A 17613-nucleotide genomic window follows, 5' to 3' on the forward strand; every position below is an offset into this window, starting at 1 on the left:
AAGGTATATCTCGAAATTGTATCGTTTCGAAACGGATGCCAGAGGCTAACGGAGTCGTAATTAGACGACGGCAGAACGAGGAAGTGCCTCGAGAATGGGGGAGGTTCAATAAGGAGATTTTCAGCGGCCATGGCCTGGATTCCCATTGGTGCCGATGAAAACCACTTGAACGGCGGCAAATCTACAAGGCTTTGTCAGCATAATCCCACGTGAGGAGACACCAAATGCTCAACCAGGGGTGGCAATCACTGCCAGTCGAAGATAGGTGTCGATGCGGAAGATGAGTGTACCTACGCAGTGGTTGCCGCAAATATCTCTACTCTTCTTCCCTTGGTGATCAAGGCAAGGGTCAAGGAAAAGAGGGCTGTAAATCCAGCGACGATGCCGATCCTATACGACATACCAGTGACAGAGTACAGGACCGCAATCGAGCTGACGGGGAACAAAGAAGAGATGACAGTCCCCAGCAAGTCCAGTACGGTGGCAACGGCGCTGTCGGAGTAATCTGACAAGCCAGATTCTGGATCCCACTGAATTGGCTTCTTGAATCTCCTGAAGCAGTGGGAGTGGAGCATGGGGATGAGTTTCTCGCAAAACCAGTGAGAAAATATATCCATATTGCTTGGGTCTCGTAGAGTAATGATGTCTGTTTCGTTCTTTTTGTCCCAAGCATGTCGATCGATATCTAGTAAGGGACAGCCCCCCATGGTCTTCCGAGCAAACCAGTCATTGATGAATTCCAAGACAGTTGAAGATGGCTTGGATAAATGGGACACGAAAATGTGATGTTCCAGGGATGTATCTAGCATTGACAGCTGGTGAGCACCGTGAGTCCATTAAGGGGGGGGTTCGCATATGGTGTTACGTACAGTATTCTTTGAGTTTGGCTCGAATTTGAAGCCAGTTCCGGAATTGTTCGTCATGGTCATCCTTATGAGACTGGCTGAGCAATCTGTAGCTCTTTTCGTAGAGCGTCCTTTTGGGGTGTCCGGAAGATCGATCGGTGGTCGCTAGCGTCTCATGATCAGCCTCAAGCTGAATTAATTCGGCTTGCAGATAGAGAAGATTTTGACAACTGAGAGCTTTGAACCCTCGAAGACATGCCGTTTCTGTGTGGTTCGTCATCAACCGGGCTACCTTGGCGTAACCTTCCATCCTTGTATATTTTGGAGAGTTTCAACGTCACTTCCGGAGTGATGACATCCTTTTGAAGTCGTAGCCATGCCAGAATTGAGTCCAGTGTTACACAAGAGGGCTATGCCAACGCAGTCAACATCATTCGTTGCTTTGCATTCATATCGGCCCAATCGAAAGTCCCTCAGAACTGCATGGCCACGTCGTTCGCGGAGGGGGCGTCTACCACAGCAACACGGTATTTTCGGGCAATGGAGGCACAATTCCAGGAGGAATTGCCCAGTTACGCGGAACAATGTGGTTCACCCGAAGTATGAGAAGGTCGACCACCAAGGCAGCCGCATGTCACCCTTACCGCATAAAGGCACAACGTCAGGGCCAACATGCTCCCCCTTTGGGCTCGTTCTTCTTTCCCAAGGCTCATACATACCACCCTTTGCAAATCTCACAGTTGTCCGGCAACATACAAACCCCTCAGAAATAAACCCGGGGGGTGATGAGATTGATCAACGACAGGTGAACCGAGAAGAGAAGGGTGATAAACCGTACACCAAGATGGAGGAGCGCCATCACCATCCAAGCGATCCTGTTGGCTGGCGTGGAAAACAGCGATCGCGACCACCACATCAATCCGCGCGGTCTGACGGCAGAGTGTCAGTGCCAGTTAAAGCGGCTCCGTGTCCCAAACTCGAACGAAACACTCTTGAAATCATGCTCTCATTCATCGATCGAGCAGATTGGAAAGGGGAGGCAGTCCTGGACTCGGGGGCCGATGGGAACTGGATGAATGAGGAGTTGAGCAAAAGTCTCGGGTTGAGACCGACGGAGCGGCACGAGGAATGTTACCTTGGCTTTCAGGGATCCCCGTTGAAAAGCAGTTTGACGGTGGAAGGGTTCTGGCTATATGACCATCGCACATACGATGTGGCATTCAGGCTGGTGGAGAATGCACCATTTGACGTCTTGCTAGGGTATGACCAATTAAGGGCCGTGGGACTGGTGGATTTCGAGGCGGGTGTCCAGAACCATATGAAGCCGGTGCTAGTGCTGGCGAAGGACAAGAGCAAGGAGAGCAAGGGTGAGTCAAGGAGACATACCGTATAAGCCAGAGTGAAGATGGTTCTAGAAGTCCGACAGACTGACGGGGGAGCAGATCAACGGCAGGCCAGTTCGGCACACGCCACCAGGGAACGATCCCGAATGGACAATGCGGATCTCTATGATCGACTGTGCGCTGAAGGTTGGAGATGGGATGATGAGAAAAAACAGATGTGGCGCAAAGACGAGAATGGCAACATTCAGTGGACCGAAAAAAATTGGACCTAAACTCCTGTTTATGGCAAAATGCAAAATTATGTATGCCTCCGGAAGGAGGCAGAGAATGCCCGAAGCCAACCTATATTACATGGTCCATGCTACTTCCTGTAACTAGGAACAGGCTAGCATCTATTCCGCTGTCAGCTAGATAGTAGCTCATGCACTATACCTATTTACAGGAGCGACGAGGCTTTCTCCTGTCCCCTCCCGGCCTCCATCCCTACGCACCAAATTTCGGGCATTTTGAATTCAAAATTTCCCGGTCATACTCAGCTGGATAGCCCTACTGGCTCACATCTTGGACGCTTAACTCTCATATATGCCATCTACGTCGAGGTAACAGGGTATTTTCGAGCCACCCCGAGAATCATGACCGCATGAACACAGTCGGAAACACACCGCTGAGTCTGACACGACATCCCCGAAATTAAATTTCCGATCATGAACACTCAACTTAGACACTGAATGCAGGAGAGAGTTCTACTTCATCTCGCATTCTGCCCAAGGCAAACCGGTACGACTCTCGCCTGGGAAATCCTCAAACCTCCATGCTGCTCGGCCATCCTTTCTTCCATCCCTCCCTTCTCATTGATTGCCTCGCTGTTTAGACCCTCATCGGTGGACAACAATCACTCTTCACCTAATGCCGAAGCCTTGTACTTGTTGAGTCGTTCCCGCGTCAAGTTCTTCATTTTTTTCACATATTGTCTCGTACATCGCCACTACTGCATGCTCTATAAACGGTGGCCATGCACGACGCAGTGGAGAAAGCCAAAATGTTCTTGGACGATGCCTGCGTCGAAACTGACTGGAAGAAGTATCCCAAATGGCCACAGATGATATCCTCTTTACGCGAATCGCTGAACGATCAGTTCCTGAGGAGGAACCATCGCGACATTGCCGCTTACCTGGAGACGAAAACGGACGAATATGTTCCGAAATGTGACTTTGACGAGGTTGTTCGATTCCTAGAACGAGGGACCACGGCACCCACGATCCCTCCGACACCAGTAGGCCAGCAAGAGAACTTGGATGAATTCGTTTGCTCCGGTGGGGATACACTCCCCACGGGGTCGCCCTTGGATAATGTCTCCGTCGCCACGATGTCAAGTCTGGGCGATGCATTGTCACAGGTTGGCCCGTACTCCCATTCTGCTCGACAACCCACTGATGACATTGTTGGATTAGGTCTGCAAAGTCTGGTGCTTCCAAAAATCCTATTGGCAAGGCTTGACTTGCACCCAGAACGTGTCATACAACAACTGGATCAGATACGACCGAGCCCTAAAATTACAACTGGCCATTTTCGACGTGAATGAAAGCGATCGCTCATCGATTGCAAGAGATCGTTTATATGCGGAATCGGTCCGCGGGAAGTGTGTCGTCTACTGGGTCCCGGAATATTGCCCATGGTCACTTCACACAGAAGTGTTCGTGACCGAGTGTCCCGTGGCTCCTGAAATGTGTGTCGGGGACTCTGTCGTCAAGAAGGTGGATTCGCTGCGCAAAAGCTTCAAAAACTCGAGAGCCCATGCTTCCTATTACAGAAGACGAATGGAACACGAATTCTCGCCCAACTACCAGAGCGTCCCCGTCGAACGTCGAATAACCTTACCCAATCCCGTCCATGGTCCACCGAGCTATCCTTCGCCCGAGCGCCCAGCGGGATCTTTTGCAACGGATATGGTGCGACGGCGGAGTGTCCAATACTTCCGAGAAGATTCCTTTGGAAATGGTGACCGCACCATCCTTGACCTTACACGGAGGGCGAAGCATTTATTCCCATTCTTCGGGCCTTGTCTCGTGATGTGCATCTATCAATTCTGTATTCAATAGTCGATGACCGGATGCTTCGAGCCAAGTTCTGATCGTGGTTGAGATCATCTGCTCATCATACTGGTCGAAGCACATGTTTATTTCGACCCCCTCTTTTTGGGTCTTGGAAATATTCTCAGCATTGATCAATATCTGTCATACTTTACGCCGCATATAGCGTCTTACCGTTTGACTTGTGTGATGGCGTTGCTTAGGGAGTCTGGACTCCCGCTTTGGATATAATTTCAAAAGAATTTCAGACATGGCTCAACCAGATGTATATGCGACTCATTGGGGAAAGATGTAACAATATTCTTCATTTGGCAAGGGGCAAGATGTAAGCATTTTGCATTGCATTTGTCACAGATGTTCATACGGAATAGACCAAAAAATGGGTAGTTCATCGTTACAAGTCACAAGGGAGGGGTAATTTGTGTTCGAGGAGAAATGAGCTATCCGCAGAAGTGATGGCCAGAGCGCGTTACTCGACGAGGTTTTAGAAAGCGGGAGCTCATATATGGACAAAGGTCGAGGGTAGTCGGTGTCGAATTATCGGGGAATCAGATTATGTTATTGAAAGACAGGACGAGGATCAGCACGGATTCGAGGCTGACTTTTGCTGGACTTTGGTCACCAACCCCAGAATGTGTTGGGCCGATCGATGGCGCCCCGGAGAAAACCGGGCGATTTGGCATACCGGAGCACTTTCACTCATGAACAATTGAAGTCTTTAAAGGACGAGCGGGATGATAAATTGATGGAAGCATCGAACGTGTTGATGTGACGAGGCCCGGTAAGACATGCTGTCTCGGAGGATTGTCTGATCTTGAGGTAAGTCTTTGGTTTTGGACTCCCAGCGCTCCAGAGCCCACCAGTGTGACAGATGCGCAGACGACCGAGGAGCATTGCCCTCACATCTCCCTACTACGGTATCTTGAGGACTTGTTGACATATGCCGACAAGGCCGAAAGCTCCCACTCCCACAGCCCCGCGTAGGGCTCCGCTTTTGTTCGTAAGGGAGCCCCTATCACAGCGCACCCACCACCTTGCTCCATAAAGCTAAGTCAGCGAGTGCTCGATTCGGTTCAGGAAGTGCCGGCGAGCCTTTCCGACCTCCTCGCTATCGGCGGGTAAATTCAACGACTTCTCCGTGATCCAGGTTTCGCGGCAATCGACCTGAGCTCATTCAGATTATTGAGAAAGGTATATAAGAGGGGAAGCAGAAGACAGGAACCGCACTCTGCGTCCAACCATCAAGTCGACTTGCCAGTGATTTCGGCATGCTTTCTGACGTCCACACCCTCAAAATATGCATCATCGGCGCCGGCATGGGCGGACTGACCTGCGCCCTCGCCCTTGCCCGCGCAGGTTTCACAGACATCACGGTCTTCGAAATGGCGTCGAACCTGGGCTTTGTCGGCGCTGGCATTCAAATGGCACCCAACATGGCGCGCATCCTCGATCGATTAGGAGTGTGGGATGCTATTGCAAAGGAAGCCGTCGTGCTCACTGAGACGAGTATTCGACAAGGCGCCACGGACGCCGAGTTAGGGCATGTCGATCTACAATATATCCGGGACGCGTACGGGTTCCCCCACACCGTGGGCCACAGGGCGACGTTAGCCGGGGAATTGTATCAGGGTTGCCAGAGGGAAAGCGATAAAATTCGGTTCCGATTCGCGACGACGTGTGATCATGTCAAGTTCGAGCCGAAGCCGAGCTTCACGGCGACACCACGTGGCGCCGACGCTCAACCATATGAGGTACAGTGCGACATCTTGCTGGCGGCGGACGGGATCAAGTCCAACTCGCGCGTCGCAATGCTGAGAGAGCTCAATGTCGAAGCTACCGTCAAAGATACCGGCCAGGCGGCGTACCGCATCATGTTGACGCGAGAGCAGATGGCGACGGACCCGGACTTACTCGCGCTGCTCGACGCGGATAAAGTCATCCGCTGGATCGGCGAGAAGAGACACATCATCGCGTACCCGGTGTCCAGCAAGCAGATCTACAACATCTCGACGACGCAGCCGGATGTGAATTTCGCCGCGGCCCCGTCGGCCACGTACACGACGCGCGGGTCCAAGAAAGCCATGCTGGACGTCTTTGGCGATTTCTGCCCGATGATCCAGCGCATGCTCGACCTCGTGCCCGAAGGCGAGGTGTGTGAGTGGAAACTCCGCGTGCATGCCCCGTTGACGACCTGGATTCGCGGCTCGGTGGCGCTGGTGGGGGATGCATGTCACCCAACGCTCCCGCATCTCGCGCAGGGCGCCGCGCAGGCCATCGAAGACGCAGCGGTGCTGGCGGTGGTGCTCTCTCATCTTCCGTCGAGCCCGACACCGGCGGATATCAATAGGATGCTCAGAGCATATGAGAAAGTCAGAAAGGAACGGGCGGAGACGCTCGTTGAACTGGCCGCGGCGAGTGGACGGGCATTGCATCTTGGTGAAGGCCCGGCGAAGGAGGAGAGAGATAAGCAGTTTGCTGCGCTGAAGCAGGGCAAGGGGCCTGTACCGGATAAGTGGGCGGATGCTGATGTGCAGAGAATGGTGTATGGGTTTGATTGTATGAAAGTGGCTGAGGAGTTGATTGAGGGGGAGATGAACGGTGTGAAAGGTGCGAATGGTGGGGAGGGAGAGCGTGTGTAGTTTTAGGACAGGAGGAATTGAATATGTAATTTAAATCCATGACTTGGGGCACGGGGACCCGTCGAAGGGTTACTAGGCGAAAGAGTAGGAAAAATGAGCCCGTCCCTCTTGACTGATGTCCGAATGATAGGGGGGACGAGGCTGTGGAAAAGGGAGACTCTAAGAGGGAAGGCTTATAGATTTGAGGTCCGATGTGGTTCACTCACGGGACAATTGGCGTTCACGCATTCCAGTAGCCCTCAAAAATCACGGCCCTTCAGAAGAAAGGGATCAGACCCGCCCTCAGACCATCAATGTCAAGTCCGAAATCTGGACGTCCAACACTCTTGACTTCTCATGTCACAAATCTCTAATGCCATTCTCCTTGGAAAGTCCAATACTTGATCGGTCATGAACGGTCACTGCTTCTCCTTGAGCGAAATGTGTCCTTGATCATCATACACAATCTCCCTCATCCGCACACACCTCAAATGATCCACACCATTACTCAGCGAGCAATCATGATAAAACAAGTACCATCTCCCCTTAAACTCGACGATGCTATGGTGCGTCGTCCATCCCAGAACGGGCTCCAAAATCCGTCCCACATACGTGAACGGCCCAAACGGATTATCCCCGATCGCATATACCAAGTAATGCGTGTCGCCGGTGGAGTAGCTGAAGTAGTATTTCCCACGGTACTTGTGCATCCAGGCCGCCTCGAAGAAGCGGCGATCATGGTCATCAGCGGCCAATAACGTGCCCGATTCGTCCAGGATCGGTATCTGTTTGACCTCAGACGCGAACGAACGCATGTCGTCAGACAGTTTGGCGCCGCGGGGAAGGAGAGCAGGGACGCCGGTTCCCTTAGGTTCCTGGGGTCCGGACATCGACGCGTCGAATTTGTCCGAAGACCAGCATTGGAGTTGCCCTCCCCAGATGCCACCGAAGTAGAGGTACGCTTGGCCGTCGTCGTCGACGAAGCTAGCGGGATCAATGCTATAACTTCCCAGGATGGGTTGGGGGTCCGGAGTGAATATGCCGCCGGGTTTATCGCTGACCGCGACGCCGATGCGGAATATTCCCTCCTGGTCGCGGGCGGGGAAGTATAGGTAGTATTTCCCGTCCTTGGTCGCGGCGTCGGGCGCCCATAGTTGTTTGGATACCCAAGGGACGTCTTCCATTTTGAGGGCAATGCCGTGGTCGGTTACGGGGCCGCCGACGTCGTCGAGTGATAGGACGTGGTAGTCCGCCATGTCGTATTGGTCGCCATTGTCATTGAATTTGATGTCTGTTTCTCGATCCTGTTTCCTTGATGATTAGGACGTGGTCGCGTAAACGAGGTCCATTGTTCGATCAGGCTGCCTTGGGAGCTCTCCGAGCCTCAAACTCATTGGGATGGAAGATCTCCTCGGATGGCCGCCCATGAGGTGCTGATTTCTCGGGGTATGTGATCACTCACATGAGATGGATATATGTATATCTTGCCGTCGAAGACGTGCGCCGAGGGATCTGCTGTGTACATGTGGGTCACCAATGGTTCTGACGCCATTGTGCGCGGTGTCCCGGGATCCTTTCGGTCCAAAACACTGAGAACGAAAAATTTTTCAAATCTCCGTTTCTGAGCGGGTGTATCCCAATATTGGAGTTCAGATGGAAATCGAGTAAAATCGATTCAATTATCCAGATCTACCTTTTAAACATATAGCTCTTGGATTCGGAGGAAGTTGAACTTAGCGTCGATGTATTTAGCCAAATTTACCCGCCACGACGGGAGTCCTGGGGGGTGGGGGGTTTTGATCTGCTTTGGGAACGGGGATGTGTTCCCGAGGAGAAAAGCTCGAGCGAGGTCATGACTCCGAGAAGCGAGTTGAAGCCTCATGAGATTCTCGTTGCGAGGAAGTGGTGAACTGGATTGACGTATTCACAGTTCCCGCTGAAATATTTTAGACCCCCGTAGGGGATGCCAACATTTCATGAGGATGTTCGCCAAGATGAAATGGGTGAGCGACATCGGTCCTTTGTGGGGGACGGTGTTCATTTTTTGGTGAGCTTGCTGCTTCGGACTACTCCGTTGCCGCTCCGTTTGGTAGAATGAAAATTCCAGGCTGGAGTCACGCATAACCACCAGGAGGAGGCTAGAAGCCATGCGGACCGTGTTCAAAAATGCCCGGGTCTTCACGGGCTCGAAACTGATCGCGGAGGACCAAACCAATTCATGCCTGATCATCAATGACGATTTGATTGATCATGTTGGGTTCGATTCGGATGCTGCCGTCGAGGCTGCTGTAAAAGATGGAGCCAAAGTCGTTGACGTCGACCGGCACACGCTGGCACCAAGCTTCATTGATGGGCATATGCATCTCTTGATGTTCGGGACGTCGTTACAAAAGATAAGCCTCGAACATTGCCGGAGTCTTGAGGATATACAATCTACCATCAGAGAGGCGGCCAGGAAAAATCCATCGAAGTCACGGATTTTGTGCCGTGGATGGATGCATTACATGACCGGTGGTCAGGCATTGGCCAGGACGTTGGATGATCTTGACGAGCTGGGCCGACCGATTTTCATTGATGCCAAAGACTTGCATTCCACCTGGTGTAATTCGGCAGCTTTGAACGAGATGGGTGTTGAGGACATGCCGAATCCCCCCGGCGGAGAGATTCAGCGGGATGACCAGGGTCATGCCACGGGTTTGCTGAGTGAAGCTGCCGCGGTGACCATTGTCTGGCCGCATTTGTCGAAAGTGGCTTCGATGGAAGAGAAGACGACTGCGATGCGCGAGGCGATCAAAACCTATAATGCCTCAGGATATACCGGGATGGTGGAAATGGCCATGGATGAAAACGCTTGGGAAGCCTTGTTGGAGCTGAAATCGAAAGAGGAATTGTCTATTCGGTTGGCAGCACATTGGTTGATATATCCCTCCAAATCAGATGAAGAAAACCTTCGCCAGGTCGACCGTGCCATCGAATTGGGGAAACAATACAACCAGGAGAACTCGCCTCATTTTTGGATTGCCGGCATCAAGGTTATTGGCGACGGAGTGATTGATGCATGTACGGCGGCCTTGCTGGAGCCATATTCATCGAATGGGGTCTCTTGCGATCCGTTATGGGATGCTGCCGTGTTGAAGAAAGTCGTTGAACGAGCAGACTCGGCGGGGTTGCAATGTGCTCTCCACGCGATCGGTGATGCAACGATCAAAATGGCCATCGACACCCTTGAAGCTGTCGCTTCCCGGGGGCGCCGACATCGTATCGAACACCTGGAGTTGACGTCGCCCGGAGACGCCAAACGCCTCCAAGAGTCGGGCATTACGGCTTCGATCCAGCCCGTGCATGCCGATCCTGCGATCCTGCGGGAATGGAGTTCGTTGTTAGGACATGAACGGAGAGGTCGTGCATTTGCTTATCGAGAATTCTTGGATGAAGGCGTACATCTGGCATTGGGTACCGACGCTCCCACGGCGCCCAACTTACCTTTACCAAATATGTACGTGGCGACGACGCGAAAGTCGGCGAGAGAACCTGAATCAGAGGAGATTGTCAATGCACACTTCGCGTTGCCATTGTTGAACGCATTCTCGGCAGCAACCTTGGGTGCCGCATATTCTTGCTTCATGGATAAGATCACTGGGAGGTTAGAAGCAGGAATGAAGGCCGATTTGGTGGTTTTGGACATGCAATGGTCACCGGACACGCTGCTTCAAGCCCGCGTGCTGGAAACGTGGTTCGGAGGCAGGAAGGTATATGATGCCACCGAGAAAGAAGCATTCTGCGAGGGTATTGAAATGAATTCGATGTACGATACGGAATAGATGCGACAAATAACTCCTGGGTGGCACATTCGATCGGAGTTCATAGCCCTAAAAATGACAAGGCTGCGAGGCTGAAAAGAAACACCGCAGGGACTGCGCTCGACCGTAGTGAGCTTGGCGTCAGTGCGCAGCAGCAATGGCACGTGATTATTCTACGTGATACCACGTGACGGCCGACCTTGCCGCGACATAGCCAGCAACCCTTTGGCCCTCCCAGGTTCCCACAAGTGCAGCCTCAGCCTCAGCCTCTTGGGACCACAACTTGAGCGCCTTTGGACCGAGGTGAAGCTCAATTCCGCGAGCCACGCTCCGTCGAGTCCGAGTTCTTATCAGCCAGGACTCACCGGTACCCAAAACTCGTGGCAGCTTCGGTTATCGTCTGTTTGGCTAATCTGTTCACCGTCCGTGTCCGTGATGGCCTTCAGCAATCAACGTGACCATGCGAGCGAGTCGTCATCCTTCTCAGATCCTCTCGATACAAGAAATGACGAGGGATGGGAAGATGTGGAGCAGGACGAAGAGCCTATCACCATAGTGTCCCTCTTCGATGAGAGAACTTTTCCTGATGCGAAAAGCATGCTCGTGTATTGTCGTGAGCACGGCGACTTTGATATCTGGAAATTAAGGCAAGACCTGGGTGAAATCTTCTCGCGAACTTCCCCGAACCTTTTGCTAACGAAACAACACCAGATCTTGATTTTCTTGGATTGATTAAACTGGTCAACTATGTTCGTTCCGAGGTCCGGGCCGGGAAACACCCATCTCATATCTCGTCCAAATCCATTTTTGACGACGAGAGGTATCTCAAACCCGTCCTGGAAGATGACGCCCTCCTATACAGTTTAGACGACGTCTTCGAAGACGGTGCCAGCTCCGGACCCGTCAGTGAGGTTGAACAACTCCGACAACAACTCGCCGATCTCCAATCTCAATTTGCTGCTTACCGAGAACAAGTAGAACACGCCATGCTAGAACGACTAGAATCCTCGGGACCGATTCCCGAACCCAGCCACGTCCGAGCAAATAAAAATTGGGATCCCCACAAGCCATCGGTCGGCCAAACCGCAGAATTTGATGACGACTACTTCCGGTCTTACTCGTACAACGCCATCCACGAATCCATGATCAAAGACAGCATCCGAACGGACGCGTACCGCGACTTCATTTACGACCATAAATTTCTTTTCAAAGACAAGGTCGTGCTGGACGTTGGATGTGGCACGGGGATTCTGTCCTTGTTCTGCGCTCGGGCGGGAGCCAAATTAGTCGTCGCCGTCGACAACTCGGATATCATTGACAAGGCGCGCGAGAATGTGTTCAGGAACGATTTACAAGACACAGTCAAGTGTCTAAGAGGAAAGATCGAGGAGGTCACCCTCCCCGTGTCCGAGGTTGACGTGATCGTAAGCGAGTGGATGGGGTATTGTCTCCTGTACGAATCAATGCTCGACTCGGTCATCCACGCCCGGGACAAATATCTGACCCCCAATGGACTTATGGTCCCGTCTCACGCGACGTTGCGGATAGCTCCGCTGGCCGACTCGGATTTGAAGGCCTCACACATCGATTTCTGGCGCGACGTGTATGGCTTCGACATGACAGCCATGCTGGAACGAGCACATGAAGAAGTCGTCGTGTGCGTGGTGGACGCAAAAGAACTTGCCGCGGACAGTGTCGAGCTTCTCGGGCTCGATTTGCACAAGACCGTGGTCGAGGATCTGACCTTCACCAAGTCCTTCACGAACCGATGGAAAGAAGGGTTCAGACTGCTCGAAGGCTTTGTGGTGTGGTTCGACGTCATCTTCTCAACGTCACGAGACCAGAGCATCAAGGCCGGAACGACCGCCCCTGAAGCCAAAGACAAAGGTCTTGTCGCATTCTCAACCGGTCCACATTCCGACGCGACACATTGGCAGCAGGGAATTTTCCTGATCCAGGATCCGGTCGATGAATTCAGTGCCGGCAACGACGTGTGCGGCGACGTCCGGTATCTGAAGAAGCACGGTCAAGAGAGGTCGTTGGATATTGAGATCTCGTGGTCCCAGGCCAAAAGTGGTGATGGAAAGGAGCAGGAGGGGGTTAAGAGACAGATGTGGGTGCTTGATTGAGTGGAAATCGGCCTGGCACAACCTGATCCGAATGATGCCATTGCCGCCGACAGGCATGAATATGTGAATAGATTATGGATTTGAGTGGTCGCAGACAGACACGACGCGTCCAATGTTGAATATCCAGGGCCATCGTCTTGGTGGCCCTTCCTTGTATATCCCATTCAGTCGGCTAGATACGAGCACGAGAGACCGCTCTTTGATAACCTCCTATCCACGGTGGTTAAAAGTGAGACAAAGTTCTCTACCGATGTCGGCCTTTCTATTTTCCGATCCGCGGGGAACGCATGGCGTATTGACCTGTTTTTGCATTTTAGTATTTCATAACTGTGAGATTGATGGTTGCTCCACTACTTCCCTAACATCCCGACCATCCTCCTGCGCCATCGGTACTTCCATGCGTTGTTCGTGACATAAAGGTCCTCACGCATAAGCTTTTCGAAGACTTCTTTCCATCTGCCGTGGAACCGAACTCGTCCACTCGCAGATGCTCTTGCATTTTAAGTTGCATATGCAAAACCGTGGACTTTGGTGACGGGGATAGCTTAGAGATCACCGGGCCGCTAATCGTTGACTTTGGCTAATCTTCCCGGCTTTGTTGTTCGGCTCACTCTTACAACCAACAGCATAGAGACGAGGAGGAGGCACCCCGTTGAACCAAAATCATTCGCCAAATACAGGACCTCCCACATCTGACCCAATCACGTCGAGGGACCGTGAATTCGGAGCTCGCGGAATTGTCCAGATTAGGAAAACCTCGAGGAATTCGCTAAGGGAGTAGATGTCGATAGGAAAGGTATAAAACCCTCCACCGCACCAAGATTCGCTATCACGAGACGAAATCGGCATGAAAGGTTGTGTGTATCCGGGCAAAGTATTTAAGAAGTCGATAAATCCCGCGATCTTCCAAGCACCTCTGTCTTCCGTCAAAGCTCCCAAGACCAGTTCATGTTCTCGTCGTTATTCTAGCGTGGGATAGACGAGTTCAAGCTGTGCAAGGGACGAAAAGGAACAAGATATTGCAAAATCAGACCAGATCAGACATCTCACGACGTCTCTCCAAAATGCCCTCAACAAGCACGCCCATCGAACTATACCAAGCAACTCTCAAAGCAGTGCCGTCAGGAATCTCCGCCTTACTCTCCTCATACTCCGGGATCCCGGAGCCCGAGCAAAAGGCACACATCACCACTGTGCGCGACCGGGCATACAAATCCCACCATTACCCGTGCCTAGGGAGATGGCGATTCCTCGAACTGGATCTGGCTGGCCATCCGCTGTACGAGAAGGAAGTTCTCCCCGCGCTGCAAGACCAGAACGAGAAATGGATCTTTCTCGACCTCGGCACCTGTCTGGGGCAAGATGTGCGGAAACTTGCGTTCGACGGTGCAGACACCTCGAGACTGTACGGTGCGGATCTGAAACCCGAGTTCATCGAGATCGGGTACGAGTTGTTCCGCGACGAAGACAGGTTGCCGCGAGACCACTTCATCGCGCCGGCGGATGTGTTTGATTTCTCGCCCTCGAGTCCATTGGCTCGGACGTGTGACGGCAAAGTGGGCATTTTGCACGCCTGTTCTGTATTTCATCTCTTCGAGCTGGAGAAGCAGAAGGTCATGGCGCAGAGATGTTTGAGATTGCTCGATGCTGGGAGAAAGAGGGTGTTGATTCTCGGGGCTCAGATCGGGAATGTCAAGGGTGCTGAGTATCCGGGACCAAGCGGTGGGCGGAGATTCCGGCATGGTGAGAAGACTTGGAAGCAGATGTGGGAGGAGATCGTGAAGGAGGGGGAGTGGAAGGAAAAGATCCAGAATATTGAGGTCGGCTGTATCATGAAAGAACATGTGTTTGATATGCCTGAGGCAGAAGTGAATAATACTCAGAGGCAGATTGGACATGTGGAGCCAGGGTTTAGATGGATGAAATTCTGGGTGTGGATTGATTTTGCCTAGATAGAAAGGGAAAGAGACCGGCTGTCTGGCTGGAAGACATCGAGACAGCCAATATGCTCGAGAGAGATATTATTGGCCATAGAAAGAATAAGGATGGATTGGATATTGTTTGGAGAATGCTGAAATTCTTTTCATTGCGTACCAGTTTACGGGGCTGGGATGCCCTCAGAACTCGTTAGGACCGTAGTCAAAGAGTGCGAGTCTTCGGCTGCAGATATCAAGAGAGGTACCCGACATGAACACAGGTGTGAAGGACGACTCTTCGAAGAGCAATAGGAGAAGCACAAGAAGGACATCTCCAACGACCCTGGAAAAACTGCGACCTCTTTTTGTGCGTATCGAGAGCTTTCCTTTTTACAAAGTCCAAGAATCTCCCACACCAAATCAATGGCTCCTTCTCTCTTTGGCGCAACGCGATTTTATGTTGATATGAACTTCAAGCCCGGCAACACGACTCTGGAGATGCATGGGTTATACTCAGTCCACCTCTTTTCATTTTGGCCCTATGCGCTTCTCCTGATCATTCCAGGTCAAAGTCTAATACACTAGCACATGGTCGGTGGAAATTTCGCCATCATGAGACTGGTTCGAGAGATGGAAAAGGGAACACCCTCATGGTGTTGGCCAGGCCGCACACAGGTTGTTGGCGACGAGTGGATGTGTTGAAAGGGTTTGCAATTTCACATCGACGCTCGCCTCCTATCTAGCGACAAGGTGTGTCCGGAGGAGTTACCTTGGTATGGTCTTCTCTTGCGCCGGGAGGGAGAGAAAGAAAGAGGAAATAGAAATAATGGCAGTGAAGACTCCGGATGAAGATGGGTGAAGAGCGATTTTCTGGGTGACGACAGGGACTCGATCGGTATTGGACTGGATTCCTCGTTGTATACCCGTGCCTATGTAGGGACGCATGATGGCGCATTAAGCGTCGGCTCCGCTTGGCAGCCACGGACGCCGGGGCCTCTAGAAGAGCAATAAATTTTCACTCCCCGTTAAATCTTTACCACTCAAAAATATACCTGATGCTTCATGTTCAGATAATAACCTCCTTCATTACTCAATACCCAAATACAGGCATTAACTACTTAACTCGGGGATGGTCTAGTCACGAGACGGTCGTCCACGATACCAACATGATATCTGCATCTCTGGGGGAAATATCTGGTCAGCCCGATGAACCAGGCGACAGCTCCTTCGAACAGGATGACCTGAAGCGGCAGAGGTCTATGATAGTGAAACTATCCCAGGCCATCAGCGTTGAGGACAGTCGTGTAGTGGTCGAGACCTGATCTTCTCAAGCGGCAGAATGAGCCAACGGGCCATGACCAGACAAACCAAACGGGCGGGCCTTCCGAGGCATTGTACCGGAGGCCATTGACTTGGTAAGCATGGCATGATACATTATCCGCCTGTGTCAGGCTCCTGCTCCAAAGCCAGTACTTGTTGATATTGTTACCGTCGCTATGCCGGGTTGATACAACAGATTGCTTGAAACTCAAGGATTTCAGCATTCATGCAGGCTGCTTTGCAACACAAGATCATCTTTCACCCGGTGGTAGCATTGACTCAGGATTCCCGTGAAGTTGCCCACACCGGTGCTCGAGAACCTTCATTTGGCGTCCTCTATCATCGTTCGAGACCGGCTTAGCGGTCCCGGCACCCAAGCTGTGGACATGGCGATCTTGACCAGTGTCCTGCTGACCGATAACGGATGACAATGCGTGGTGGCACAGATCGACTCGGCTTCAAATGGGGTGCTCAAACCAATGATCGAATTTGGAAAATCCACCGACATTGAAGACTCATTTCGACCACCCACCAATGTTTCCTGAGTCTAGACACCATCAGTAGGAACATTTCTCTTCAAGCCTGGATCATGGTGGCCATGGAAGCATGCAATCTCTGCGTCGAGCCGAGAGAATTGGTGCAGCAGCGGGTGGACCTCCTTGTCGAAAGAGAGCATTTCGCTTTATATTGGTCAACGAGGGAGCTCGTCTTGCTGGCCATGGACAAGTGATGAGGACGTTGGATCCAACATTTGCAAAGGAGAGCAGAATAAACCGCCTCCTAGAGGATGACTCCTTTCGATGATATGGACACCGAGTCGGGCACTGGATTGGCCAGATCGATGTCACAAGAACAAGTGACATGGTCGAGGAAGTAAAAGAGTGTCTCTTCTCGGCAATATCCTCTGTAACTAGGACCAATTACAAGTACTACCAGGAGTAGTACTGGACATATAGGTATTACCCACCCAGATAGGGCCTTAAGAGAAATGATCGAGTCAGAGGTCTTCACGCAATCTGATGCCAAGACCGCCAATCCGGAACCAACACCGGAGGCCTGTTTGGTTCTCGCTCTCCCTCCCTCTCTCCGCTTGATGACGACGTTCAGCTCCAGTTTTCTAAAAGATCAATGATCAAACTCCGACCTGGTTGGATATAGGTCCCCGCAATTGTCTCTCTTTCGTCATTGCACCTCGCATCAGTCTCCCCGTTTGGAGTAATGTCATCCCGTACCAAGAAGTTTGACGACGACTAACAAAGTCCAGACCGAACGATTGAATCGGATCGCCCTTGCCGACAAGGCTGACTGATGAAACGCCACGGTTCCAGATTTCACACCGCAATCAAATAATCCCATCATCGGCTGAACGGGCAGGTTGAGTTTACATGATGCGAGTCTCTTGATTCTCAGGAGCTTCTCGTCTCGTGAGTGCAAAAGAGAAGTGGAGTCTAAAACATCCTTTCAAGCATGAGTACGGTCCGTGACCTCTTATCGCCTCCAAACTCAGCTCGGTCATCCCACATATTAATCGCACATGGAGGCGATCAGAGCC

At 51.8% G+C, this 17613-nt stretch overlaps 8 protein-coding genes across 8 annotated transcripts; 6 read left to right on the plus strand and 2 right to left on the minus strand.

Moving 5' to 3' along the window:
- Nucleotides 1-290: 290 nt before the first annotated feature.
- Nucleotides 291-1155, minus strand: Z518_06880 (uncharacterized protein; the record flags this gene model as incomplete). The annotated part of the gene is made up of 2 exons (XM_013415010.1): nt 291-802; nt 870-1155. 2 exons carry the CDS (start codon nt 1153-1155, stop codon nt 291-293), a joined length of 798 nt encoding a protein of 265 aa, XP_013270464.1.
- Nucleotides 1156-1689: 534 nt separating this feature from the next.
- Nucleotides 1690-2460, plus strand: Z518_06881 (uncharacterized protein; the record flags this gene model as incomplete). The annotated part of the gene is made up of 2 exons (XM_013415011.1): nt 1690-2212; nt 2288-2460. The coding sequence occupies 2 exons, from the start codon at nt 1690-1692 to the stop codon at nt 2458-2460; spliced, it is 696 nt and encodes a 231-aa protein (XP_013270465.1).
- A 740-nt stretch (nt 2461-3200) lies between these two features.
- Nucleotides 3201-4287, plus strand: Z518_06882 (uncharacterized protein; the record flags this gene model as incomplete). Its single annotated transcript, XM_013415012.1, has 2 exons — nt 3201-3584; nt 3640-4287. The coding sequence occupies 2 exons, from the start codon at nt 3201-3203 to the stop codon at nt 4285-4287; spliced, it is 1032 nt and encodes a 343-aa protein (XP_013270466.1).
- A 1259-nt stretch (nt 4288-5546) lies between these two features.
- Nucleotides 5547-6917, plus strand: Z518_06883 (uncharacterized protein; the record flags this gene model as incomplete). The annotated part of the gene is made up of 1 exon (XM_013415013.1): nt 5547-6917. The coding sequence occupies one exon, from the start codon at nt 5547-5549 to the stop codon at nt 6915-6917; it is 1371 nt and encodes a 456-aa protein (XP_013270467.1).
- Nucleotides 6918-7315: 398 nt separating this feature from the next.
- On the minus strand, nt 7316-8448 carry Z518_06884 (uncharacterized protein; the record flags this gene model as incomplete). The annotated part of the gene is made up of 2 exons (XM_013415014.1): nt 7316-8200; nt 8359-8448. 2 exons carry the CDS (start codon nt 8446-8448, stop codon nt 7316-7318), a joined length of 975 nt encoding a protein of 324 aa, XP_013270468.1.
- Nucleotides 8449-9043: 595 nt separating this feature from the next.
- Nucleotides 9044-10717, plus strand: Z518_06885 (uncharacterized protein; the record flags this gene model as incomplete). Its single annotated transcript, XM_013415015.1, has 1 exon — nt 9044-10717. One exon carries the CDS (start codon nt 9044-9046, stop codon nt 10715-10717), a length of 1674 nt encoding a protein of 557 aa, XP_013270469.1.
- A 414-nt stretch (nt 10718-11131) lies between these two features.
- Nucleotides 11132-12825, plus strand: Z518_06886 (uncharacterized protein; the record flags this gene model as incomplete). Its single annotated transcript, XM_013415016.1, has 2 exons — nt 11132-11354; nt 11408-12825. The coding sequence occupies 2 exons, from the start codon at nt 11132-11134 to the stop codon at nt 12823-12825; spliced, it is 1641 nt and encodes a 546-aa protein (XP_013270470.1).
- A 1064-nt stretch (nt 12826-13889) lies between these two features.
- On the plus strand, nt 13890-14777 carry Z518_06887 (uncharacterized protein; the record flags this gene model as incomplete). The annotated part of the gene is made up of 1 exon (XM_013415017.1): nt 13890-14777. The coding sequence occupies one exon, from the start codon at nt 13890-13892 to the stop codon at nt 14775-14777; it is 888 nt and encodes a 295-aa protein (XP_013270471.1).
- Between the last annotated feature and the right edge of the window lie 2836 nt (nt 14778-17613).

This window comes from Rhinocladiella mackenziei (assembly GCF_000835555.1).
Source record: "Rhinocladiella mackenziei CBS 650.93 unplaced genomic scaffold supercont1.5, whole genome shotgun sequence".
Lineage (NCBI taxonomy): Eukaryota > Fungi > Ascomycota > Eurotiomycetes > Chaetothyriales > Herpotrichiellaceae > Rhinocladiella > Rhinocladiella mackenziei.